The sequence below is a fragment of the Enhydra lutris genome, unplaced genomic scaffold (genome assembly GCF_002288905.1).
Source record: "Enhydra lutris kenyoni isolate GAN:26980312 unplaced genomic scaffold, ASM228890v2 scaffoldscaffold31, whole genome shotgun sequence".
Lineage (NCBI taxonomy): Eukaryota > Metazoa > Chordata > Mammalia > Carnivora > Mustelidae > Enhydra > Enhydra lutris.
In genome coordinates, this window is record NW_019154115.1 from 19,139,568 (window position 1) to 19,165,455 (window position 25,888).

General features: G+C 46.7%; 1 protein-coding gene across 2 annotated transcripts in view; it reads left to right on the plus strand.

Moving 5' to 3' along the window:
* Positions 1 to 25,888, plus strand: part of LOC111153158 (mitogen-activated protein kinase kinase 1) — an 82,198-nt gene that overhangs the window by 16,187 nt on the left and 40,123 nt on the right. For both annotated transcript variants that reach the window (XM_022511967.1, XM_022511966.1), the window contains exons 2-3: positions 22,325 to 22,535; positions 23,889 to 24,035. In XM_022511967.1, the coding sequence (XP_022367675.1) occupies positions 22,325 to 22,535; positions 23,889 to 24,035 (358 nt within the window). The remainder of the gene's footprint in view (positions 1 to 22,324; positions 22,536 to 23,888; positions 24,036 to 25,888) is intronic.

Here is a 25,888-nt window from a genome sequence, read left to right on the forward strand (position 1 = left end):
AGGAGGTAACGTGTTCGTTGTCCTTTGTCTGATTAATCTTGGCCTTTGGGCTGATTGCCAGGTGGCTTTCCCATGGTCCACACTCTCCTTTAAAAACAGTTAACAGGCCCGAGGTGTGCAAGAGGAGTGACTGCCCTACTGTCCCAGCCTTGCCTAGCCTTCAAACTAGATTCTTTCTCCCAGAGTGCAGCCCCGTGTTTTCCTAAGTTCAAAGGGCATATCCGGATTAGTTGCCTCTAGGAAAATGAGAGAGGTTTGTTGGAAAGGAATTCCATACTAAATGTCTGAAACAGCACTTTGATTCCCCCGTTCGTGCTCTGCCTTCCTACCAAGCACTTTGTAGCTGAACTTGCAGCTGCTTGCCATTTGTCTTCCAATCAAGGCCAGCTTCAAAACGGTTCAGATGACAGAGGTATGTATACTTTGAATAGAAGCAGCTGCTTGTTGTTTGCTGTGATTCGAATGGCTTTTATGTGAGGGTCAAATAGATTAGATTATGACTAAAATTACAACAGTAGGTTTCATACTTCTGGGTTAAGAATATTCAGGGGCGGGGCACCTGGGTGGCTCAGTTGGTTAAGCAACTGCCTGCAGCTCAGGTCATGATCCCGGAGTACTGGGATCGAGTCCCGCATCAGGCTTCCAGCTCCATGGGGAGTCTGCTTCTCCCTTTGTCTCCTCTCATGCTCTCTCACTCTGTCTCTCTCGAATAAATAAAAAAAAAAAAAAAAAAAAAAAAAAAAAAAAGAATATTCAGGGGCACCTGGGTGGCGCAGTCGTTAAGCGTCTCTCGTCAGCTTGGGTCATGATCCCAGGGTCCTGGGATGGAGTCCTGCACAGAGATCCCTGCTCAGTGGGAAGCCTGCTTCTCCCTTTACCCCTGCTTGTGTTCCTGCTCTTGCTGTCTCCCTTTCTCTCTCAAATAAATATAATCTGTAAAATAAAAAAGACTGAGATGTATTAACATTCATTTAACTGATACTTATTACGTATTTTATTACGTACCTGGTATAGACCAGGCACTGGGCTGAGAAATGGATGAAATGGACTTTCGCTGAAGATGGAAAAGATGTCAGTGTTCTGGGCGAGTCTAATGCACTTTAAAATCTTACCTGAATTTTATTATCAGCATTTGCCATCCGTCTATTTACATACTGTTTTAGTCCTGAAATGCAGTGAAAGCTCCAGCTTGGATCATTGGTTTGAAGTAAAGTGAAGAATCATGTGCAAATGTCCTTTTAGTAGATGCTATTAAAGCCATTTAAATTATACACGCCAGTGTCTAAATGACAGTCTAAAGTGTATGTGTGTGTGGAGGGGGGGATGGGCACGTGGGAACAATAAGGAGGCATTGTACTGTGGTATTATTTTTAGGAAGCCTTAAATGTAATACTTGATTTCAGTATATCACACTCATTGGTTTAGAAAGTTGTCTTTTAGAAACAAAGTTTGGTTTTTTACCTAAAGAAATGTTAAAGTCACATGTGTGAGTATGGTCAGAAATCAAAAACAAGTTGAAGTGATGGTAAGATATTCCAGTGCCTGTCTTTTCGGAGAGTAGGAAGGCAGAGGTGGACAGGACATTAAAGATGGTGGGCACAGCTGGAAGAAGTATTAGGGAGACCTGATGTCCAGTCTTTCTCTAACTGCCTGAGGTGGTGTGGTAGTGGTGGTGTTGGGGGGAGTGTGTGGGCAGAGCACCCAGCCGACTCCTTGTCTAGTTTTATAGAGTATGGTCTCATTTCTAGAAGGTTGGGAATGAGCTTATGAGAGTTTTGGAGTGAAGAGGCCCCAAAGGCAGGGCAGTTTGAGAAGCACATATTAGTCCCTTCTTGGAGTTGTGGATGCTAGCCATGTAGTGAAGAGCCCAGCTTCCCAGTCAGGTTTTAAATAACTGTTTGTACCTCTCCAGGTGTTTCATTTGAATCCAGAAATTAACCTCTTTTCCAGAGGGCTCTGCAAGTGTGCAGGCTTGAGAATTGTCAGGCTGCAGTACTCTTGAATAACCGTGCCTTTTGTGGAGGGAGAGTGAGAGCTCAGCTCCTTCCCTGGGAGAGCTGTTAACTTGCCACGTGACCACCCTGTGCCTGCTTCTCTTCCAAGTGGGCTGATGGGAATGGCTTCCTACCTTTCAGGGTTTATATAATGAGTCCACATGACCATACCAGGTCACCAGTGAGCACATTTCCAAGCTCACAGTAGGTATCAAGTGGATTAAATTTTATTATCAGCAGAAATCTTGGAGGTCTCTCTTGGCAGTCCTCTTTTTTGGCAGATGAAGAATCCAGGACTGCAAAGAAGGGTTAAGGGAAGTTGGGCTTCTCACACAGTAGGTTCTACTGTGAAGGTGTCTTTACAGTAATCATGGCCTGGAGACAATGTGACATGGGGAAAAGGCTTTGGAGCCTGCAGGCGTCCCTTTGAATCCTGACCCTGCCTATTACTCTCTTGAGTGATCTTGTGCAAGTTCTTTCGCATCCTTGAGTCTGTTTGCATATCTGTAAAATGGGCATAATGACACATACCCAGCAGAAAGGACTTGTAGACACTCCATGTGTGTAAACTGGTTTTTATGATTATTAGGACTGATGATAAGGGCCAGGACTAGATTCCCTGGCAGGGTGCCTTATTCTCCATCCACCATCTGCCTGACAAGAAGCGGCTGTGCTTTCTTCGAGAGTTTAAAGAGGATTTCCTGAGCTGCGCGTGCGCACACACGTATGTGTGTGTATGTGTAGGAATAGGGAGGGGTAGACACTGACATAAAAGGAAGGTAATACTCCTTTGCTTCAAGCCAGATGTTGGGGCTTCTGCTCTAGGTGGCTCTTGAGTTCTATATTTTCAAAGTTCATCCAGACGGCTTCCCCAGTGCATCCAGGGCTCTGCTCAGACTGCCTTCTAGGAATTCCCTTCTCTACCTTTCAGTCCATGTTGCAATCCTAATTTTGTGTCAAAACTCAGTTTGTAGGTCACCTTTCATCTTATTTTTTAAAAAGATTTATTTACTTATTGTAGAGAGCAAGCATGAGTTGGGGGAGGGACAGAGGGAGAGAAACTTCAAGTAGACTCCCTGCTGAGCCTGGTGCGGGGCTCCATCCCACAATCCATGAGATCACGACCTGAGCCATCCAGGTGTGCCCATAGGTCACCTTTTGTGAAAATCTATCACAGACCTGGCCTCCCCCTGACTCCAGGCAGTGGTCATTTTTCCACCCTCCAGGGTGCTCTGTACACATCCCATCACACTATAGTTGTGTGTGGAACTTCTGTCCAGTTGGACTGAAAGTAGGGAAACCTGGGACTAGGTCTTATTCATCTTTATTTCCAGTGCATGGCATGCTCCCTGCTGTCTGGTTTGGTGAAATTTTGCCGAGCGACTAAGTCCTGACACTCCTCCAGAGGTCAAGGCTCTGCTCATAATCCTTGCAATCCTGACTTTGACTTATTTTGATTATTTTCAGTTTAATATTTTGGCACAAGAAGGTCACAGTGTTGGTAATAATCATAGCATTTGTTCCATGAGGCTTTGTATAATCTTCATTTTTTTTTTTTAATTTTTTATTTATTTATTTGACAGACAGAGATCACAAGCAGGCAGAGAGACAGGCAGAGAGAGAGGAAGGGGAGCAGGCTCCCGGCGAAGCAGAGAGCCCGATGCGGGGCTCGATTCCAGGACCCCGGGATCACGACCCGAGCCAAAGGCAGAGGCCCCAACCCACCGAGCCACCCAGGCGCCCCCCCCCCTTTTTTTTTTTTAAGTTATCTCTCTGTCCAACGCTCAAACTCATGACCCCAAGATCAAGTGTTCCATGCTCTACCAACTGAGCCAGCCAGGTGCCCCGCTCCTCATCGTTTTTAATCCCTTTGTTTCCTCATTCAGCCACATGAGGCATGTGGGATGTGTGTTACCTTTACTCAACAGATAGGAAACTGATTCTGGTTAAGGGTCTTGTCTATTTCACACCAGCAGCAAAGAGTGCATATAGTCCTCTATACTTCCTTTTCAGCCAACAGCCCCTTCCTTGCCCAGAGGGGAGACATTTGGGGAGCATATACTCGCGGTGACATCTTCCCTATTCTCTGATGTTCCCTCACCCCCCTGCCTGGCACAGAGGGCAGGCTCAGGGAATGTTTGGAGCCGGATGCATCAGCGAGCCTCTTTTGCCTGCTGGGCTGAACACTTATCCCCAGCAAATGTTGGGCTCCTTGATGGATATGTGACACTGGTGGCTGAATATACACGGCACCTGTGGCTTTTCACACTCTCCCCCCACGCCTCTCCAGGGACTGGGATAGGACAGATGGTCATGGACACAGGATTCTCAGCTCTGCATCTTCTCTGCAAATCACATTTGGGGAAAAATGAAGTTTGTGCAGTAATGCAATTTCGGTAACAGGGTTTCATACTGCCGGTGAGTTGTTTAACACTCTCCGGATAAATCACACTTCAGCAGAACTCATCTGGGAACAGAGTTTAATTTCACTGTGGGTGGCTGTGATTCCCACCCACCAGCCCTCCCACCCCCCTAATAAATGTAGGCTGATAAGGTGAATGCAGCTCTAAGCCAGCCTATTTCTGGACCCAGGATAGCATTACATTGTATTAATCATCCTTTTCACCACCAACACCTTTCATTCTTTCTCCCCTGAGGATCACTGCTTGTCTATCCTTAAATGTTACAGATGGAGAAGGTCTTCATAGTCGTCCTCCTGCATGTGTGATGAAGGGATTGGGGCCCAGAGAGGCCAGGCGGCTCATGGCTACTGAGCCACAGCCTGAATGGAGATCCAGGACTCCTGACTTTTCTCTAGTGCCGGGCTCCTGTTTTCAACCCTGCCCTACCACCCACCCTTTGATTCTGTTTTACTGCCCTTTGATTCTGTTTTACCGCTGGGGGAGAGTCTGTGTTTTCTGTTTAGAGTGAATAAAGGGGACCTCTTTACTGTTAAATGCCCCCAGCACAGAGTGAATTCATTTCCTCTAAACCCTTAACAGCATCTCTTGACATGTCTTTGGTAAGGGCCATGAAAGTCTTGAAGATTTCTGTATGGTCACCGGCAGCCTAGGGGTAACCTGGTTCGGGTTGGACTGATAGGATTTAGCTTTTAGGAAAAAAAAAGAAAAGGAGGAATGATAAGACTATGTGGAGAGAGAGAGAAAAATATATTGTTAAATTCTCTCTTAACAGTATATGTTTGGCTCTTCGACTCTAAAAATCACCATATATTGACGTTTCAAATACGGCAGATAAGACATATAGCCCAAGAACTGCTGAAGATTTTTAAAACGTACAAAAGGTCCAAGCCTGGAGCTTGAAAAATACTTCTCATTTCTCATAGAAGCTTCATTGTTCTATGTTCTCCTGTTATTGGAGTTGGGGTGTGCTGGGAGCTCAGCAACTGGTGTGCCATTGACTGCTCTCTGGTCCTCCCCTGTTGGGGGGCGGGGCAATACTCTTTGTCTAAGTGGAAACCTTTTGAGAGGGACACACATGCCTGGCCAGCCAGTGGGGCCCAGTCGACCTGCACGGGGGTGATGTGTGTAGCAGGAAGCCAGTTGTGACACAGCAGAAGATAATTTTCTCTGTACAGGATCTTACATGTAGAGGTAGTTAGTGTTTTTTGATTTAAAAAAATGTATCTTTCTATTCTTTCTTGACTACAAAGATCTCAAGCCTCCTTAAGGGGAAAAGAGTAGCTTTATTGTGCCCTGCTCCTCTTCTAATTCTGTGACCAGCTTCCCCACAGTTACAGATTCTGTTCTGGAACTTAGTGGGCGCTCTTGCTTTGTGCTGGAGGAGTGATCCTTAGAGGCAGACTGCCGAGGCTGGAGCCCTCCACCCCTGAGCAGCTCTGTCAGTTGGACTTCTAAGGTCTGGCATCCCTAGCTTCCTCATTAGTTAAGTGTGGGGGAGGTAATAATACCTAACTTACAGTGTTGTTTTGTGGGTTAAGTGTAAAGTCGTTAGCATAACACCTAAATCATAGTAGGCACTCAATAAAATGTTACCCATGACTTTGTACATTTCCTTTGGGATTTCTCTGTCAAGTTTATTGCCACTGTTTGTAAGTCTACCCTCTCCTTTAAGGTTGAAGTCCAGTATTATCCTGTCCATGAAACTTTGCCTGGTCTCCCTTAAAAAACTTCTGGTGGAACTGTCCATGAACTACTTGGGAGTGTGTGTGTGCTTGTGTGATCTTCATGTATATCTGTTGTTTCATTATCTTCATTGTGAGCTTTTGGAGACTAATAGCTTTGTTTTGATGCCCCATCTGTAGTCCAGGTCTGGTGTGTAGTGAGTGGTCTGTAAATGTGGAATGAATAAATGTTGGTATTAGCTTACAGAGCTCATGTGGGACAGGGGATTTGCTTCATTGGGTTTTCCCTGATATCAAATAAAATGTTATGTGCATTGAGTTTCTTATAGCTCTTCTTGAATCCTTTTTTTTTTTTTTTTAAATATTTTTATTTATTTATTTTAGAAAGAAAGTAAACATGCACACACGTGTGAGTGGGGCGAGGGGCAAAAGGAAAGAGAGAGAGACCCTCAAGCCGATTCCGCACTGAGTGCAGAGCCTGATGTAGGGCTTGGTCCCAGGACCCTGAGATCATGACTTTAACCGAAATCAAGAGTCAGTTGCTTTCTTCTTTTTGTCCTTTTTGACTGATTAAGCAAAGCTGGACCAATTGGAGCCCTCAGGTGGGACCAAGGGATGTGGCTCCTGCTGGACTCTGCTGTAGGTCAAATGTTTACATTTAGTGCACAGCATGAAGGAAGTTGGGAGTATTATATGATCGTATGGATTCTAGTTACTAGACTGTAAATGACTGTGGTGGGTGAGGATGTCATAAATATATTAGTGGCTTGGGGGCCTGAAGGAGTTAAAGCTCCTCTCAGAATAGCCCAAGCAGCTCCTAGGAAGTAGCTTCCGAGGCAGGATGTGGCAAACCAGTGTGTAAATGAGCGCGTTCTCCTTTGGAAGAAAAGGAAGTGGGTGGGGAGAAGTGAAGAGGAAGAGCTCGGTGGACAAATCTTTTTATCTGCTACTGTAAGAACAAGCTTCTCCTTTGAATGCCAGCCAGAGCCTGTAGAATTTTAACCCCAGGCGACCAAGGCCCAAAGAATGCTGAATGATGATGGTCTTGCAGTTTTCTGGTTTTTCTCCACAATACCTCAAATTTAATACACAGTGGAGTGTTGTCTTAGTAGATTTTGTTTTCTAATCTTGATCATCGGTTATTTAATGCTATTTGAGGATTCACAGTTAATGTGAAATGTCATCACAGTCACAGTCTTCTAATTCTAACCAAGAATCATTTTATTTATCGGCTTTTATTTTTAAGTGATCTCTACATCCAACATGGGGCTCAAACTCAGAACCCTGAGATCAAGAGTCACACGTTCTAGCCAACCACCCCTAACCTAGAGTAATTTAGAAGAAAGGTTTTTGGGTTTTTTTTTTTGTCTCTTTGATGTGTTTACTTACTTGTTTTAGAACACATTCTCACCCATTGTCTGTCCAGGTGCTCTTAACAGTCCCTCATGATACAGGGACAAGAGTGTGGTCTTATTTCAAGGTTCAGGGTTAGATGGCCTATTAACTGGCTCCAGAGCTCCTGACTCCAAGTTTAGGGTTGTTTCCATAATCTTGGTTCCTTTTGGTAAAAGCATGGTTTGTACATTGGAGGTAAATTACTCACAGTGCAATTTTGCGAATAAAAATAGCCTCTGGGATTCATAAGGCATGTAGGAAAGAAAACAGGTGAACTGAATTTGGTGAGCTTCAGGCATCACTGGAAAAGCAGCCACCACTTGTACATGGATTGTATAAATAGCAGTAATGCAGATCACTGTTGGGTTTAGGAATTGGATCCAGGACAATAGATCAGTGTGAGAAATACCAGTAAAGGCTTCTTTGAGTCTGTCTTTGGACAAGGTAATGAGAGTTTAATTATCTGGAAGAGGAGCCCTGTGGGCTTCCAAGGATTTGGAAAGCTGAGCTCAGCTGCTTTTAAAGTTCAGATTTCTACATACTCTTTGTCTCAAGGAAACTTGTATGTCTTCTGAGATGCAGAGCTATTGACTCCATTTCTGTGAAGGTTCCAAAATAGAATTTTCGCACTTATCCGCAGGTCTATTTTGCCCAAGCACAGTATACCTTATAGGTGATTTGACTCCAAAACCACGCACTTAAATTGCATCCTGCTCACATTGTGATGTTTGCATGTATTTTAGATTTTTAAATATATAAAAAGTGTTCTTATGGCATATAAATTTTTTTTTTTTAAAAATTAAAAAAAAAAAAGGGTGCCTGGGTGGCTCAGTGGGTTAAGCCTCTGCCTTTGGCTCAGGTCATGATCTCAGGGTTCTGGGATGGAGCTCCGCATCGGGCTCTCTGCTTAGCGGGGAGCCTGCCTACCCCCCCCCCCACCCCTCTGCCTACTTGTGATCTTTGTCTGTCAAATAAATAAAATCTTTAAAACAAAAATAAAAACAAAAAACTTGTAGCATTTTTAGAGCTAAGATGTCAGACTGCTCTTTGCTGAACCCTGAACACCCTGAGGCGAATATTCTAGGCTGGTGTGCTGGGACCATCTCTTTTTAATTTTTTTTTTAAACATAAGATTTTTACTTTTTTGAGGTATAATTGACATATAAGCATGCTGATTGATACATGTATTGTGATATGATTACCACCATAGCCTTAGCTAACATATGTATCATATCACATAATTATGTCTTTTTTGTGGTGAGAAGATTTAAGATCTAATCTCTTAGCAACTTTGCTGTCTATAATACAATATTGTTGACTATGCTGTGCATGATGTTTCTAGGCCCTATTCATCTTCCACTGCAGGTTTGTACCCTTTGACCAACATCTCCCCAACATCCCTTCCTTTTCCTCAAACCTCATTGTTTAGCCTGGTGTACTGTGGTCTAGCCCCAGCTTACCCTCTGGCCTCATCTGTCCACCCTTCTGGATGGATGCATCTACTCTCTGGCCACTTGGAATGGCCTGTAACTTTCGTGCTGGTGCCCAAGCCTGCAGTGCTTTTTCTCGTGCTGCAAACAGTTGGGTTATCCTTCAGGACTAAACCTGGGCATTACATTTGCTGACCTTCTCTTTCCCTTCCTCGTCTTATATGAAACGGGGAGGCTTACCTCTGTTCTCAAAGGCCCCTCTGCCCTCCTCACTTTCAGCCTTATGGTCTACCTTACCCTGTAGTCATTGGTATCCTTCCATGTGTTTGGCTTGCACTGTGATCCCTGTTTCTTTCTTTCATCTTTACCTTTTTTTTTTTTTAAGGTTTTATTTATTCATTTGACAGAGAGAGAGAGAGAGAGAGAGAGAGCATGAGCAGGGGAAGCAGCAGAGGGAGAGGGAGAAGCAGACTCCCCGCTGAGCAGGGAGTCATCTAGTGTGGGGCTTGATCCCAGGACCCTGAGATCATGACCTGAGCTGAAGACAGATACTTTAACTGACTGAGCCAGCCAGGCGCTCCATCATCTCTATATCTTTATCTCCCAGTCAAGTCACCCTCTCTGTCTCTCTCTCTGTCTCTCTCTCTCTCTCTCTCACACACACACACACACACACACACACACACATACGCACACTCACGCACAATGCCTGGTGAGGGCAGGGACCTAAGTCTTCCTCATCTGTACCCTCCTAGCCTCGAGCAGACCGTGCCTGTCCCACAGTGGCGGCTCCGTGATAAAGCCGCCTTGCATTTTCACAGCTGTGGGTATCAATGGGTATAAGGCAGATGTCTGTTCGACCTCCCCTGCCCTCCTCTAGATTGGAGCAGTCCTGCAGCTTTACATTCTCATGGTCACTTTTGCTTTTCTGGGACCCGTGGTTCCTGTTTTTGTTTTTTGTTTTTTCTCTTCTTGTTGCTCTGTGTTGAATCAGCTTGGAATTTGGCCCTTTTTTTCCTGGTTTCCACCAAACAACAATAAGAATGAAATAAACACAAAGCTATTTCCGTGCACAGCAGATTGGACTGAGGGTCTGGGGTAGGGAGGGTGTATTACATTCTAGCAGTACAGACAGCTTAACATCTGGTGGTGGTAACTAGCTTTGGTCTTAAATGACCTTTGCCCCTTCGCTGTGGTGCCTCCTTTCCTCTTGGTTCACTTTACAGCCACTCTCCAAATAGGCTTCTCCCATCTTACTCTGCAGCATAAATCATTTCTCCAGCTCCACTCTACATGCTGTTCTGGCCTGCTTCTGCTTGTGCTGTGGCTGAGGATCAGGCCCTTTTAAACTATGGGCAAGCCTTCTGGTCCTCTGGTAGCCTCTGTTGTGTGGGGGTTTGTTAGCACAAACATTTACCTCCCCCACTTTCAGAATACAGATGCCAGCGCAGTCAGCTTTGGTTCTCTCTGTCTGTGATGTTCCTTCTGCCAGGTAGGTTTTGACCCTGACAGGCCAACTGCTATTGATTTGAGGGCCTGACTAGTAGTTTTCTCCAGAGCGAGCACTTGTACAGACTTCTAGTTGTGGTCTTGAGACCAGCTTCTGTTGCTCATTGCCAGACAGTGATGTAGGGAGTGGGGTTTTTCCTCCAGAGATGATGTGTTCTCAGAGGTGAGGTTTGCTGACCCCTCTTGTGGGTACTTTGATTAAGGAGAAGGGCCAAGCTGTCATAAACGTGTGTTCATGTATTTAAGGAAGGAACAGGTCTGGAGAATTGATGATTTCTTTGTGTGGACTTGAATTGGAGACAGATTTTCAGTCTGTGTTTCCTCTGACTGTATCTTCCTGCCTTAGCTGTGCTTCTGAGCATTGGCTCTGTCCCTTTTTGTCCTGGGGACCTGACTGATCTGATGGTTCTGGGTTATGAGGTCCAAGATGACTGTCACATTGGGTCCTGTACTTCTGTCTCTCATTGAAGAGCAGCTTTGCACTGCTGAGTCATAGAGTGGCATGGGCTATTACTACATAGGCGGTCTCCTTCTTCCTTTCTTCCTTTCTCTTTTTTTTAAGTAGGTGACATGCCCAATATGGGATTTGAACTCACAACCCTGAGATCAAGAGTCACGTGCTCTCCTGGCAGAGCTAGCCAGGCACCCCTACATAGGCAGTTTCTTTCTTTCTTTCTTTCTTTCTTTCTTTCTTTCTTTCTATCTATCTATCTATCTATCTATTTATTTATTTGACAGACAGAGATCACAAGCAGGCAGAGAAGCAGGTAGAGAGGTGGGGGGTGGGGGGAGCAGGCTCCCTGCTGAGCAGAGAGCCCGATGTAGGGCTTGATCCCAGGACCCCGGGACCATGACCCAAGCGGAAGGCAGAGGCTCTAACCCACTGAGCCACCCAGGCACCCCTATAGGCAGTTTCAAAAAGGTCTTTATCCTAGTCATCTTAAGAGGAGGGACTGGGTGGGGTCAAATACATCGTCTGTCTAAGGCCACAATCAACCAGCTGGTCCTTTCAGGAACACACCTATTGTGTGGCCACCACCAGACCCAAGGCAACCCTTGTTCCTCGGATGGTGACCACATATTTCATGGATGTTTCACTTGGGTTGTCCATGGTGTTTTCTCTCTTCCAGGACTTCCTGCCCCTCCTCTCCACCCTACCACCCTCAGTAGGCCCCTGGCTGTCTTCTGGCCATCTGAATTTTTACTCATTCTACTGGTGTGCTTCACCTGGGCCATGTCCTTCCCTTCCCCCTCCAGATGACTCAGCCTTGGATGTTCCTCTGAAAGGAATTCCTCTCTGGGTAGATTTAATTTGTTGCCTTTCCAGGAACCTCAAGGAAATAAGTCACTAACAGGAAATACAGGTGTGATTGGCTGATGATTTGAAGGACCTGAACTCTTCTGCCCAAGGTGTGGAGAGAAGATAACTTTTGGAGTTCCAGGCCTACCTGGTCTTAACCATTCCTGGCCGCCATTTCATTTCTGTAAAATGGGAACAACATATATAATTTTTAATGTTGTGAGGATAATTTAATGTTGTGAGGATGTTGAGGATAATTTTTAATGTTGTGAGGATAATAAAAAAGTGAGTTAATGGGAATAATATGGTGAGCAGTTAAGAATCTCTTAAATTTCATTCTTTATCAGACAGTTATGTCCCTCTTTTGTCCTCATCAAGTAACAGCATTATTCCTTTTCATCCTCCATCTTCTGATTCCCACCGCCTCCCCCAACCCCACTCTCCTGTCTCCAAATTTCATCACTTGTTTTTTTTTTTTTTTTTTGGTACTTCTCCGAAAGACTGATCCTTTAGAAATTAATTCATATGTGGCTAATAAGAAACAAATTTTGTCCATTGGAGCTGAAGAAACCATAGTCTGTCAGTTCTTCTAAGCAACAATACAACACCCCCTCTCCGATTCAGGATGTTGTTCAATATTTGAGAAGAGTCTGTGTGAGTGGGTGGTCCTGTCACTCCAGAGGTTCCTCTGTGTGGGTGTGTGCGTGTGTTTTTCAGCGTGACTCTGCAGAAACACGCTATGGAAAGGCAGTTTGTATCATTTCAGAAGGCTCTTTGATTCCAGGAAGTGTTTTTGGGTTTTGTTTGCTTTTGTTTGGTTTTCTAAGGGTAGGAATATGTGATTATTTATCCTTTTTCTTTTCTTTCTTTAAGTAGGCTCCACACCCAGTGTGGGGCTTGAACTCAGAGCCGTGAGAGCAAGAGTTGCACACACTACCGACTGAGCCAGCCAGGCGCCCCTGTTTATCTTTTCTTAATTAAACCTGTTTTCTTGACTTTGAAGCACATTTGTTGATTGGCCTGGAAGCTACTTGATTGAAAATGAAATTAAAGAGAAACACTTGTCCTGACCCTGACCCTTAGGACCTTCTTCTTCTTCTTCTTTTTTTAATATTTTATTTATTTGACAGAGATCACAAGTAGGCAGAGAGAGAGGGAGAAGCAGGCTCCCCACTAAGCAGAGAGCCTGATGCGGGGCTCGATCATGACCTGGGCCCAAGGCAGAGGCTTAACCTACTGGGCTACCCAGGTGCTCCCAGGACCCTCTTTTAAAGATTTTATTTATTTGACAGAGAGATCACAAGCAGGCAGAGAGGCAGGCAGAGAGAGAGAGGAGGAAGCAGGCTCCCCTAGAGAGCAGAGAGCCCGATGCGGGGCTCGATCCCAGGACTCCGAGATCACGACCTGAGCCGAAGGCAGCGGCTTAACCCACTGAGCCACCCAGGCGCCCCCCAGGACCCTCTTTTTAACGTGACATTCCTCTAACACTTTTTTGTTCATCATAGCCTTACTCTCCATTTTCTATAGGGCAGACCACACTAGAACACCCTTTCTCTTTTTTTTTTTTAATTTTACTTATTTATTTGACAGAGATCACAAGTAGGCAGAGAGGCAGGCAGAGAGAGAGAGGGGGAAGTAGGCTCCCTGCTGAGCAGAGAGCCAGATGCAGGGCTCGATCCAAGGACCCTGAGATCACGACCCCAGCCAAAGGCAGAGGCCCAACTCACTGAGCCACCAGGCGCCCCTCTCCTTTTTTTGCTATCTAAATTTTATTTATCGTTGCAAACCAGTTCAGGGCTTCTATTCCTATAAGACTTAGGCTGATGATGCCAGCATCTCCCGCACTGCAGAGCTGTGTCCCAGGCCTCTGGAGAAAATTAGGGGACCTGCAAAACTGTCTTTGCCCCAGTCCTTTTTTGGGCGTGGTGGTGAAACCAGTGAAAGGCGTACGGTCGGTATTTTTTTTTTTTTTTTTTTTTTAAAGTAGGCTCCACACTGGGCCTGAACTCACACGAGATCAAAGAGTTGGAGAGTCAGACACTCAACTGACGGAGCCACACCAGCGCCCCAGGGCAGTATTCAACTACATTGTATGTTTTTGCCAGATTATTTATTACATGAAAACATGAAGATGCAGGAATTTCATCAGTAGAATGAGGCTGACAGTGGTGATCACATCATGGTGGTGTTAGATGAAAGGGCCTCATCTACCTTAGCAGAATACTGGCCGCACAGTACTCAGTAAATCAATAGGGAGGACTAGCAAATTAAATGTTACCCTTACTAACCAATACTATTAAATACTTGTTTAGCACCTTAAATGATTTCAGCATTTTTTTACATTCCATTCTTAAGTATCTCTGCAACAACTGTTTTTTATATTTATTTTTTAAGGAAGCTCTATACCCATTGTGGGGCTTGAACTCATGACCCCAAGACAAGATCTACCGACTGAGCCAGCTAGGCACCCCATCAACAACAGCCTTTTATTTCTCATCACGTCATTGGCGTGAAGTGCCCTTAGCTGTCTGTATTCCTTTCCCTGTGTCACAAAGGGCCTTCTGGTGCTGAAACGCATGCATCCTCAGAGAAGGCCTGCAAAGATAAAACAGTCCATATCGTCTCAAAGGAAAAGGCAGTGAGGATGGGAAAACGGTCAGTGGGTTGTACATGTGGACAAGAAGAAATGACCAGGGCCTCAAGCTGTACGGCCTGGGAAGCCAGCAGCCGCCATGTTCGCAGAGACGCATGGCCCTTGGACTTAGCTGTAAAGTTCTGTTCTTCGAAAACTGCAGGATGAATCTGGTTTTAGGATCAGAGAACTTTAGCACTGAAAAGGACTTTAAAGACCATCTAGTTTTACCTGTGAGAACAGGCGAGGGTAAAGTAACATGAATAGTTGACAGACTGAGTGCTTTCTGAGCTGGACCCAAGTCTTCTGACTCCCAGAGCCTTCACACTTAATTTCTGCAGCAAAGAGTAAATGGCAGCCACATGCCATGTTTTTTTTTTTTTTTTTTTTTCTTTATTCTTTCTAGTAGTTTTATGTCCCACTGTGAAAGACCAGCTCTGTGCTGACCCAGAAGCAGCTGATTCCTACATATGTCACTGGCCCTGGAGGTGGATCTGGGGGCTGCTTTCCAGAACAACTGTGAGACTTTGCTCACCTATATGTCTGTCAGCAAGCAGTGGAGAGTAGGCGGCCAAGAAACGATTTACATTAGCAGCCAGCATCAAGGAAAAGGGAAAAAATTACTTCTGCTAAATTCAGTGAAGCACATTATGAACCAGGCAGGGGAACGGCTGTACTAAAGTTTGTCTTCCCATAGGCGCTTAAGAGTCTAAGCCCAAAGCTGGGTTCAACACCAACACAAAGTAGAGGTCTATGGCTGGAGGTGGAGGAGGAAGCTTTCTCCTGCCCAAGAACTGCCACAGATGGTAGGTCGTTTTGGTTGCCATGGAGAGGAGGGCAAGTCCCTGTTTGCCTGGCCTGTTTAAGACTGAGGCTGACCCAGGACTGGAGAGAACTTCCCTATCGCTACCATAGGTATGGTGTCTGGCTTCCCAGGCTGTACAGCTTGAGGCCCTGGTCATTTCTTCTTGTCCACATGTACAACCCACTGACCCTTTTCTCATCCTCACTGCCTTTTTGTTTGAGATGATATGGACTGTTTTATCTTTGCAGGCCTTCTCTGAGGATGCATGCGTTTCGGCACCAGAAGGTCCTTTGTGACACAGGGAGAGGAATACAGACAGCTAAAGGCACTTCAAGCCAATGATGCGATAAGAAATAAAAGGTGGTCACAGAGATGATGTGAGGGCGTTATGTAAAAGTAATTGCGCTCAATCTCTGGAGGAGGGGCAGAGGCATGAGGAAAGATCTCACTCTGTGGCCAGGCATCACGGGACGGTTTAAAGCTGAGGGAGGATTAGGAACGCTGAGTGGGGGTAAGAATTCTCTGCAGCTCAGGCTCCATTTGGAGCGCAAGATAAAACTCATTGCTGGAGAAATCGGCAGCCTGTGGTGTATGGAGATTACCAGTGTTCACCAGAAAACCCAAACCTAGTTCAGCTCCCAGCGAATACATGCTAACAGCACGACAGAAGAATGTGCCCATTTCTGAGCGTAAAGAGGATGTCCCTCAGTCCTGTATTCTCCAAGTACAGTGTGTACCATTTAGTGCAATGTTAAAAGACACGGAATTGAGAGAGAAAAACAACTTACAAGAGATAAGACCATTGATAGAACTAGACTCAGAGGTGGCCCACATGTTGAAATGAATGGACGGGGGCTTTAAAATAACCTATGATTATGGACAACATGCATGAACAAATGAGGAATTTCAGAAGAGATGGAAACCAAAGATGAGTGAAAATGCTAGAAAATTTTTAAAAACATGACTTTGGAGGTCAGCGGGTCTGTCAGCCAACTGGAGGCAACTGAGGAAAGAATCAGTGACCCTGAAGATAGGTTAGTAGAAATAATCTAAACTGGAGGAAAAAAAAAAAGTATCCAGACTGAGACACAAGGAGGAAAGGAATAAAAAGAAATCAGACCACAGCATCCAAGATATATGCATATATATAGAGGAAGAAATAGAAATTGAGAGAGAGAGAGGGATTAGAGACAGACAGACACTGACCTGACTGCAACTTTTTAAGGAATTGGCTGTGGAACTACAGAAGTCCACAGTTTGCAGGGTAGCCTGGCAGGCTAGAGACCCATGGAAGACTTGCACAGAAGTCCAAAGGCAGTCTGCTGGCACACTGCCTTCTTTGGGGAGGTTAGTTTTTGTTCTTTTAAGGCCTTAAACTGACTGGATGAGTCCCACTCCACATTTATGGAGAGTAATCTGCTTTACTCAAAGTTGACCGGTTTAAATGTTATTCTTATCTCTTTCCCCTCCCCACAAAGCCCACTTTTGTAGAAACATTCTGAATAAAGTTTGACCAAATACCTTAGCATTGTGGCCCTGCCAAAGCTGACACATAAAATTAACCATTATATGTCCCCTTCTGGTTACTCCCCCCACCCAAAAGCGTGTTCACTTTTATGCTTTATAACTGCGTAGATTAGTTTTGCCTTTCCTTGAATTTGACATAGATGCAGAAGAACACATATTTTGTTGTTCCATCTGGCTTCTTTCTTATGTAACCCTAGAATTTTATTGTCTAGTGAGCTGAGCAGCCCTTCCCAGAGCGGCCTGTAGGTTTGAGGGGTAAGGGTATAGAACCCCTTCTCCACCGTGCTCTTTGGGGCTAGCCTAAACTGCACTCCCTAACACTGATGGGCTAGCCTGGGGTGGAGTCTGGAATCGGTTAGCTGTGCCTTTGGCCCTCGCTGCCTTCCCCCTTCAGGCCCATTCTTTCCTCTCTTAGACTCTTTGTTGTTTTGTTTGTTTATTTGTTTTAAAATACTTTTATTTACTTATTTTTGAGAGAAAGAGAGGAGATGATCAGGGGAGGGCAGAGGGAGAGGGAGAAGCAGACACCCTGCCGAGCAGGGGCCCTATTGTGGGCCTCCATTCCAGGACCCTGAGATCATGACCTGAGCCAAAGGCAGACACTTAACCAACTGAGCCACCCAGGCACCTTCTTTGTAACCCCCACATACCTCCATCCATGTTCGACTCTGTAGAGAACCCAAAGCCAGTTCATCTCTCTCTCCCCTCCCCCCCATATCCCTTCTCTTGAAGATCTTTGGCTTTTCAACCTGAACACGCACTCAGTCTTACTCTACTTCCTCAGCTGGTTGTCACATTGACGGGCGTGGTTTGATCCCAGAGACAGCAAACTAGACAACTCTCCCCTTCCCTTCTCTCCTCCTCCCCTTGTACTTTTTTTTTTTTTTTAACTGGGTGTGGAAACAGAGTGCCAGGAAGGGTGGTAGCTTGCCCAGGATCTCACAGATGGCGGTCATACAGGGTGAGGTTGGAGGGGTTGCAGTCAGTCTCTTGATGCTGTTTGCCCTTGGCTTGGGTCTTCTGCCTGCCCTCTTTCTTCCCAGCCACAGTAGCATTCCTCCCTGCCCAATGTCACAGGGAGAGAGAACTTCCCAAGTCCCTGAGCTCCCTGAGGACACCCCCTGCCTGTGCTGGGACCCTTTCTCTGCTCCAGCACGGTCACGGATTGTCATCTTCTGCTCTTCCCTCTGGACTCCTTCCTGGCAGGGCCTGCCACCCAGGCTAGAGCAAGGCTCAGGTTGGTGACAGACCACTGGCTGGTGTTGACATGCTGCTGTGGCCCATTTCTGTTGGGGTGTGGCAGTTTGACGACCCCTTTCTGTTGTCCAGATGTTATCTCCCTCCCCCTTAAATCATTCCTTTAGGTCAGCTTTCCATCTCAGTGACCATCAGGGTTGGCGATGGCAGTGTGGGGCCTTGAAAGGTGCTCTGTTCTAGGAATTGGGAGAGCTAGCTGCCCATAAGTCGTGTGACTTTGTCCTCTCTGGACCTCTGTTTCCTCACCTGTAGAATGGGTCCAGTAGGGTCTTAGAGGTCCCTCCCTGTGCTACGTTTTATGCTGCTTCCTGGTTTAAATGCAGGAGCCACAAATGCAAGATTCCAGTTGTGGCAGCACCCTTAGGCTTAGCAGATGGGTGGGATGAGGGAGAGGGAAGGAGATGTTCTTGCCCATAGGATCGTCCTTTCTCCACCCACTTCATTGTGCCTCCTTGGTGTTTTCAGAACACAAATGACAACCCTTGTTTTTCTCCACATTTCTTGCTCTTCTCTGCCTTCCCATTTCAAACCTATAATTTTCTTGTATCTTGATGCACTTGTGTTTATTGTAAGACAGCCACGGTGCAGAATTCATGTTGCTGTGAGTTATTTTCTCTCTGCTGTGGTGCATGGGGTGTTGGGAGGCAGACATCACAGCTGATCCCTGGAGGACTGTGTGTGTGTGTGTGAGTGTGAGATAGAGAGATATATTTATTGTTTTGAGCTCCAGTGCCCTGTTTTGAACCATAGTCCTGATTTTGCTGATTTCAGTTAAAACCAAAGATTGTGCAAGAGACAGGTTCTGGTCCTCCGAGATGTGGAGACTGGTGGTGTGGTTGAGGAGTGACAGGCCCCCCTTTTCCTTTGCTGGAAGCATTTCAGCTTGGGGTAGGGCGGGGCAGGAACCATGTGGAACATCACTGACTCCCCGAGCGGGAGGAAACAGTACTAAACACAGCTACGTTATTGATTGATTTCTTACTTAATGAGTACTGAAAGCTGCTGAGATGCCAGGATTGTCCTTTCACCTTCAGATAAAACCCTTTGTCTTTCATCCTCTGCAACAGTTCTTTTAAGAAACTTTTCAAGAGTTTTAAGAATTGTTAAGGGAAAAGGTAGTAACTTCTGGATTCCATTGTTGCTGCCTTGGCAGCCCCTCCTCGACCTCCAGCCTACCCGCACTTGCCCTGACACTAGTGTAGAAGCGTGCCAGAATCCCATAGTTCTTCCCCATGGTTTTCTGTTCTGGTCCTCCCCTGGTGAAGGAAGCATAGAGTTGTGATTCCATTTGACAGGAGAGAAGACGGAGATGTGTCTGAGTTAAATGAGCAGTCCGTGCTCGCATAGCTAGCAGTCAGGGTAAGGATCTGGGATTCCCAATTACTAATGACTTGTCAGCTTGGCAGTGCTATTTCACCCCCGGTCATCAGGAAAGTCAGGGCAACTCAGTGTGGAGTCTTTACTGTGTCCTTCTGTGGCTCAGCCTTCTGAATGCAACAGTGAGGAGCCAGCTCCTTAGCTGGTGGGGTAGGTGGTTAGACAGGTTGAGGAGAGAGGAAGGCCAGATTAAGTTTTTCTTCCGGATGGTGGGAGAATTACTGGTTTCTACAAAGTCGGGAAAATGAGCAGAGTTAGCATTTCTTCTTTTTGCCTATTGGGTGGGGTTTCTTGTGGCCAGTGTTAACTTGCAAGGCAGCATTGAACTTGATGTGCATGCAGGGTAGGCAGGATGGCATCTGGAGCAAAGGGCGCTTTGTGGAGGTGCCCCATCTTTATGAGCAGTCGAGCCCTTCTGTCACAGAGGCCCCTGCTAGGATCTTACCCTTGTCGACACGTTGCCTTCCTTGAAAGTATTGAACTTTTTGAAGAGGTAGTCTAGCATTATGGTTAAAATTAGAGATTCTCTCTGCCCAGGTTTCCATCCTTGCTCTGTTGCTTAGTAGCTGTGTGACCTTAGACAAGTCACTTTACCCATCTGTGCTTGCGTTTGGCCTCTGTTGAAGTTTAAACGCATGAGCAAGTGTAACAGTACACAGTGCTGTGAGGAGAATGTCTTCCTTCCATTCAGTCCCCGCCCCATCACCTGCCCAGCATGCATGCGTGTTTAACAGAAGCCCTTGGAGTAGACTGCTGAGCCCTATAGGCAGCCGGAACCTCATTGAAATTTTAGCTGTGGGGTCTGTCCGCGTTTGACAGGTGTCTCCAGACGTTGTCATTGATGGGTTCTTGAGAGTCAGGAAACCTGAAGGTGTGCACAGTATCCTCCCAGCCATACTGGTTCTGGGCCCCTACCCCTAAGAGGCCGGGGCAGCTGTGAGACATAGTTGAGCCTTTCAGCAGGATGAGAATTACCAGCTGTCTTAGTCTGTTGGGGCTGCATAACAAAATGTCATAGACTGGTTGGCTTGAATGACAGGTATTTTTTCATAGTCCTGGAGGCGTGAAGACTGAGATGAGGGTGCTGGTGTGGTTGGGTTCTGGGGAGGCCTCTCTGCCTGGCCTGCAGATAGCGCCCTTCTCTTGGTGTGTGCCCAGAGGCAGGGAGGCCACCTCTCTTCTTAATGGCCACCAGTCCTATCTGATTATGACTCCACCCCCATGACCGTATTTAACCTTCATCACCTATTAAAAGTCCTGTCTCTAAACATACTTACATTGGGGGCTAGGCCTTCAACATACGGATTTGAGGGAGACACAGTTCAGTCCATGGCACCAGCCTTCCTTCCCCAAGAGCCCCTAGTGAGGACGCTTGGTGAGAACAGCCTGGTGCCCTCTGTGGCTAGTACACTGTTATTTGTAAGGTGTGTTGCATCTTCCCATAGACCAGGGAGGCAGGAGGGTTTGGATCTCCCTGCCTTCTTGAGAGTTGGAAAAGAGGATGAATGAAGGGTGGAAGATGATGCTTACTCCCACCCACGAAGCTCAGAAGTGGGGCGTGTATGTTGGGAGCAGGCTCCAGCCTTCTGATGTGTAATGATGGTCTTGTTGCCGTGTTTGTTTAGGGCTAAAATCACCCGAAACACAGTGGAAGCTCTTTACCACTGTCTCCTTCACGAGTTCCCCGGGGTAACGAATGCTTTTCTGTTCTCTGTAAACTCAGTACTGCCCACCAGCGTGCTGAATGCACAGCTCGCAGGCCACTCTGCCCTGCCCACTCACCTCTGCACCCACTGGTGAAATTATGTGCTTACCAAGAGCTGGTTTGTTCCCAGAGTCGTTTGTATGGTTGTGGCTGGCATTGTAATTATGTAACATACTTAAATATTAGATAAACTGGTGAAACACACCTGTAGGTGAAGTGGGTTCCCCACCCCCTTTGACCACTAATTAAAAGCCCTGGAAAGACTAAGTAAGTCTAGCTCACTAAATATTATTATACAATTAGGTGAGCATTAAGATGGGGGGAAATCCTAAAACTCTAACAGTTTTGTGTTGCTATATATATATTTTTAAGGTTTTTTAATTTATTCATTTGACAGAGATCACAAGTAGGCAGAGAGGTAGGCTTCCTGCTGAGCAGACAGCCCGATGTGAAGCGGGGCTCGATCCCAGGACCCTGAGATCATGACCTAAGCCGAAGGCAGAGGCTTTAACCCACTGAGCCACCCAGGCGCCCCTTGTTTTGATATTCTGTGTCTACGTTTTTACTCTACTTTAAAGAATCAGGCATTGGAAATGATAGTGTATTGTTCTGGTTCATGTGAGAGGATGGTCTGGGGCTCTTACCAGTGGAATTTTATTCAAAGAGAGGGCCTTGTCCTACCTACATTAGAAGATGGGTGAATAAATGCACATTTATATATATTATGCAAAAATAAAAACTTTAGGTATATATTTTTAGGATTCCTTGCTTTGATTAACCTGGCTCCTGACCTGGTTGCATTAGAGAGGAGTTTCTGCTGTTGCCATTCAGTTTAGAGCCTGTTTTTATGGTTTGGTTTGATTTCAGTTTAATGAAATAGATTTTTTTTAGGAAATAGATTTTATTTTGTGTATGGGTGTTAGCTTAATAAATCCAATACTAGAAGGACCTTTGGAAGGGGGATTTTAAAGCAGATGAAGGTGGCTCGTTCAGGATTTTAGCAGATTCTTTGGTTCCTTCTGTAGACTTGCAGCATAGTGAGAGAGATCTAATTCCCTCGTTTGACAAATGAGGAAACTGAGGCCTTGAAAGGAGAAGGGTGTCACTGGCGAGGGGTGTCAGGTGGTGTAGTGAAGGCCCCAGAACCACCGCTCATGGAACCCTCCCCCAGAACCCCTGCGTCCGCTCTCCGTCTGGCCCCAGAGCTGGAACTCTCCACCACACAGATACTTCTCTGGGGGAAACCCCTCTGATGTCGGTTCTAACTCACGCTCCCACTTTGGGACAGGACCAACCTGGAGGCCTTGCAGAAGAAGCTTGAGGAGCTGGAGCTTGATGAGCAGCAGCGGAAGCGCCTTGAGGCCTTTCTCACCCAGAAGCAGAAGGTCGGGGAATTGAAGGATGACGACTTCGAGAAGATCAGTGAGCTGGGTGCGGGCAATGGTGGTGTGGTGTTCAAGGTCTCCCACAAGCCGTCAGGCCTGGTCATGGCCAGAAAGGTGAGGCCACTTAAAATTAAAAAAAATTTAAAAAAGGTGGGGGTGCTGAATCAGGTTGGCCTTGGTGAATAGGTAATTGGATTAGCTCTTGAAAGATCTGGGGCCTGGGGCCAGTGGGAGGAAGACTGACTTTTCACTCAGTACCTGTTTGTGCTGTTTGAATTTTGAGCTCCTGTTATCTGTGAGTTGATAGGATAAATGAACTGGTGGCATGTCAGTGTATTCATCCCCACCCCCAGACTGGAAAAGAACTGCTGGTGACCTTCCTTAGCCTTCTGCGTGCTCTGGAAAGAATGCAGGGCGCCTCTTTGCCATTTTCCCGTGCAGGAGAAAACACTTTCATTTAGCCAGGAAGCGATGCACTAGACACTGATTTCAAGTTGTTTGCCTGCATTCCGGCCCTGTGGGCACTTCTCCTGCATCTCCCTGCAGTGTGATATCTGTGCTCCCTGCCATGGCCCCATGTAGCCCGCGGTGTTGGAGGTGGACTTTTGTCCACCCGTGGTCCTCCTCTTTCCGAATGTGGCCCCTGCTATAGGAAGGCCCGGCTCTTGCGTGTTTCCTGGCCCACCAGCTTTAATCCCGTCGGCAAATGTTTGCTTGGGTCCCTCCTTCCTTCTTTCAAGCAGTGCCTGTCTCTGCGGCCCACCTCCTGTCTGGCTTCTCCGCAGCCCACCTCCTGTCTGGCTTCTGCTAGCTGCTCCAGCCCACCGCGATAACCACGGCTCCCGCGTCCTCTGGCACTCCTTGTCTGTGACCCTTGCTGGTGGCTTAGTCTTACTCCTTACCCATTTCATATGGCGGATGTGTCTGTCAACCTGTCTCCTGGATGAAACCAGGGACAATGTGAGGGGGTCATAAGGTGGCACCTGAGGCCCCGGCTGGCTGTCCACCACCTCAGGCCCCAGAGCTTAAGGGGCAATCTCCTGGGCAGCTGAGGTCCACATACCCAGTTCCTTATACCCTTCCACTCCCACAGCCCTTGGGTGTCACCCGGGTCCTCAAGGCTGCTTTCCCCCTCATCTCTCAGCTTCACAGGTCCTTTTGGAGGGAACTCTCCATTCAGCTTTGTTCTTGGGAGGGGTAAGCTTCCTTCCCTCTTCCTCACTCTTGGCTTTAGGAGCAGAGGCACAGCCGCCTTCCCCTGGCTCCAGCTACTCCAGTAGTAATACCTGCCTTGATAGGTTGGCACTGAGTGCTTTGGTCAGGTGGAAACTTGTTAGTTACACCGTGCCCGTCTTCTCTCTTGCCGCCTTTAAGAGCTTAAGCATTGAAGAACGCTCCCATCCATCCATGCATTCATGCCTCTGTGTATTTTTAAAGACTCTTTTCCTCCCACCTCTCTTTCCCCAGCTCATTCACCTGGAGATCAAACCTGCAATCCGGAACCAGATCATAAGGGAGCTGCAGGTTCTACACGAGTGCAACTCCCCCTACATCGTGGGCTTCTACGGTGCATTCTACAGCGATGGCGAGATCAGTATCTGCATGGAGCACATGGTATGTGGCAGTCTTCCAGGCTCTGGGGCAGTGGCCTGGGAGTCGGATGGCTCTGGGCTCGTCTTTGGTTTGGGATGTGACTGGCTGCCTCCCTGTTCCTCCTTGCATCCATATCCCTGTCTTGGACATCTGGGAAGTGTGACTGTAGAACCTGGAATAATAACCAAAGACAACAGGCCTCTTTCTGAGATCCCCTCCTCTCTGCAAAGAGAGGTGACAGCAACCAGGTAACCCTGGTGGGAATGCCCAGAGCACATCTCCCAATTTTCTTGCCCCCAAGATTTTGATGTCTGTAAAATCTGGTTAGTGTAGTTTAAATCCATTTATGATGTGCAGTGTTGTGTGCTAGGCACCCAGTTCTGGGGTTGTGGAGATGAGAAATTCCCATGCTCAGAGACTGTAATCTGCTTTAAGGACAGTCTGGAGGGGTTCTTTTGGCGTGCAGAGAAGTAACACCACCTGGTACACATCAGAGGGGGCAAATAAGGGGGCGCTTAGAGATTAATTGTGTGGACCTGAGTTACCAGTCTTTGTACCATTAGCTGCCTGGAGTCCCTTCCTGTCTTCCCAGTGCCTAACAGTAATAGTAATAGTAACAGTAACAGTGCACAGCAATAATAATGTTAGCAGTACTAATACGGATTACTGTGTCGGGTATATATCCCGTCATGTACTGCCTAACACAGATTGATACTTCACTGCATTTTCTCAACAACCTCATTGGCTGGGTAGATCATCTGCGATTTACAAATGAGGAGACTGAGGCCCAGAAAAATGAATGACTAGCCCAAGGTCCTGCAGCTAGTTAATGGAATTAGAATTTAAACCAAGGCTGTTGGACCCCAACGCCAGTACTTTGTTGAATCCCCTGGATAGTGATTGAGGCTCTGTTTCCATCCTGGATGCTAGAATTTCAGAGAGAGAAGCTGGCTTTGTGATCGCTGTTTTTCCCTGTCCCCATGAGGCAACAGGGGACTTTGGAATCGAGCTGTTTTTTTTTTTTTTTTATTTTTTTAAAGATTTTATTTATTTATTGGACAGAGTGAGAGGGAACACAAGCAGGGGGAGTGGGAGAGGGAGAAGCAGGCACCCCGCTGAGTAGTCAGCCTGATGCGGGGCTCGATCCCAGGACCCTGGGATCATGACCTGAGCTGAATGCAGACGCTTAGTGACTGAGCCATCCAGGTGCCCTGGAATCTGAGATGTTTATTCATATCTCCCTTCTCCACAAAAATCCAAGTAGACACTGTCTTGTTTGCCACTGTGTCTCCAGCGCCCAGAATAGTCCTGGCACACAGCAGGTGCTCAATAATGACTTGTTTACAGACTGTCACCTTCTCTTCGGGACCTCGGGCATGTTTCTTTCTGATTCTCTTGTTTCCTCCTTTTGTACAATGGCCATTCGTCTACCTCCCTCTTAGTAGATGAGTCCTCAAGGATTAGGGAAGATAACGGAGTCAGTCTTGGGGCACTGACTCCAGGCCTGGCTTCTGCGAACAGTAGCGCCCACTTCATTCTCACTGGAGCTGACAGCTCAGAGACGAGGGTTGACGAGACCCAGTCTGCGCACTTCTGGCTGCCGTGCTTTCAGTTCTTGGGCAGGCCAAGTGTCCCTCAGCAGCTGCACTTCCTTCCTGCCCTGACCTCTGGAAGGACAGCCCCGGGGCCTGGCCTTAATGAACTCCAGGAGCACCTGCCAGGGAGGTTTGTCCCTTGCCGGTGCCCCATTACTTTGAACTTCTCTTCATGGGAACGATTGGGGGGTGCCGTGCACACTTTTGGAGGCATCTGCTGACTGGTGGGGAGCCGTGTGGAACGCAGACCCTGAAACATCTTCTGCGTGCCTGAAGGTC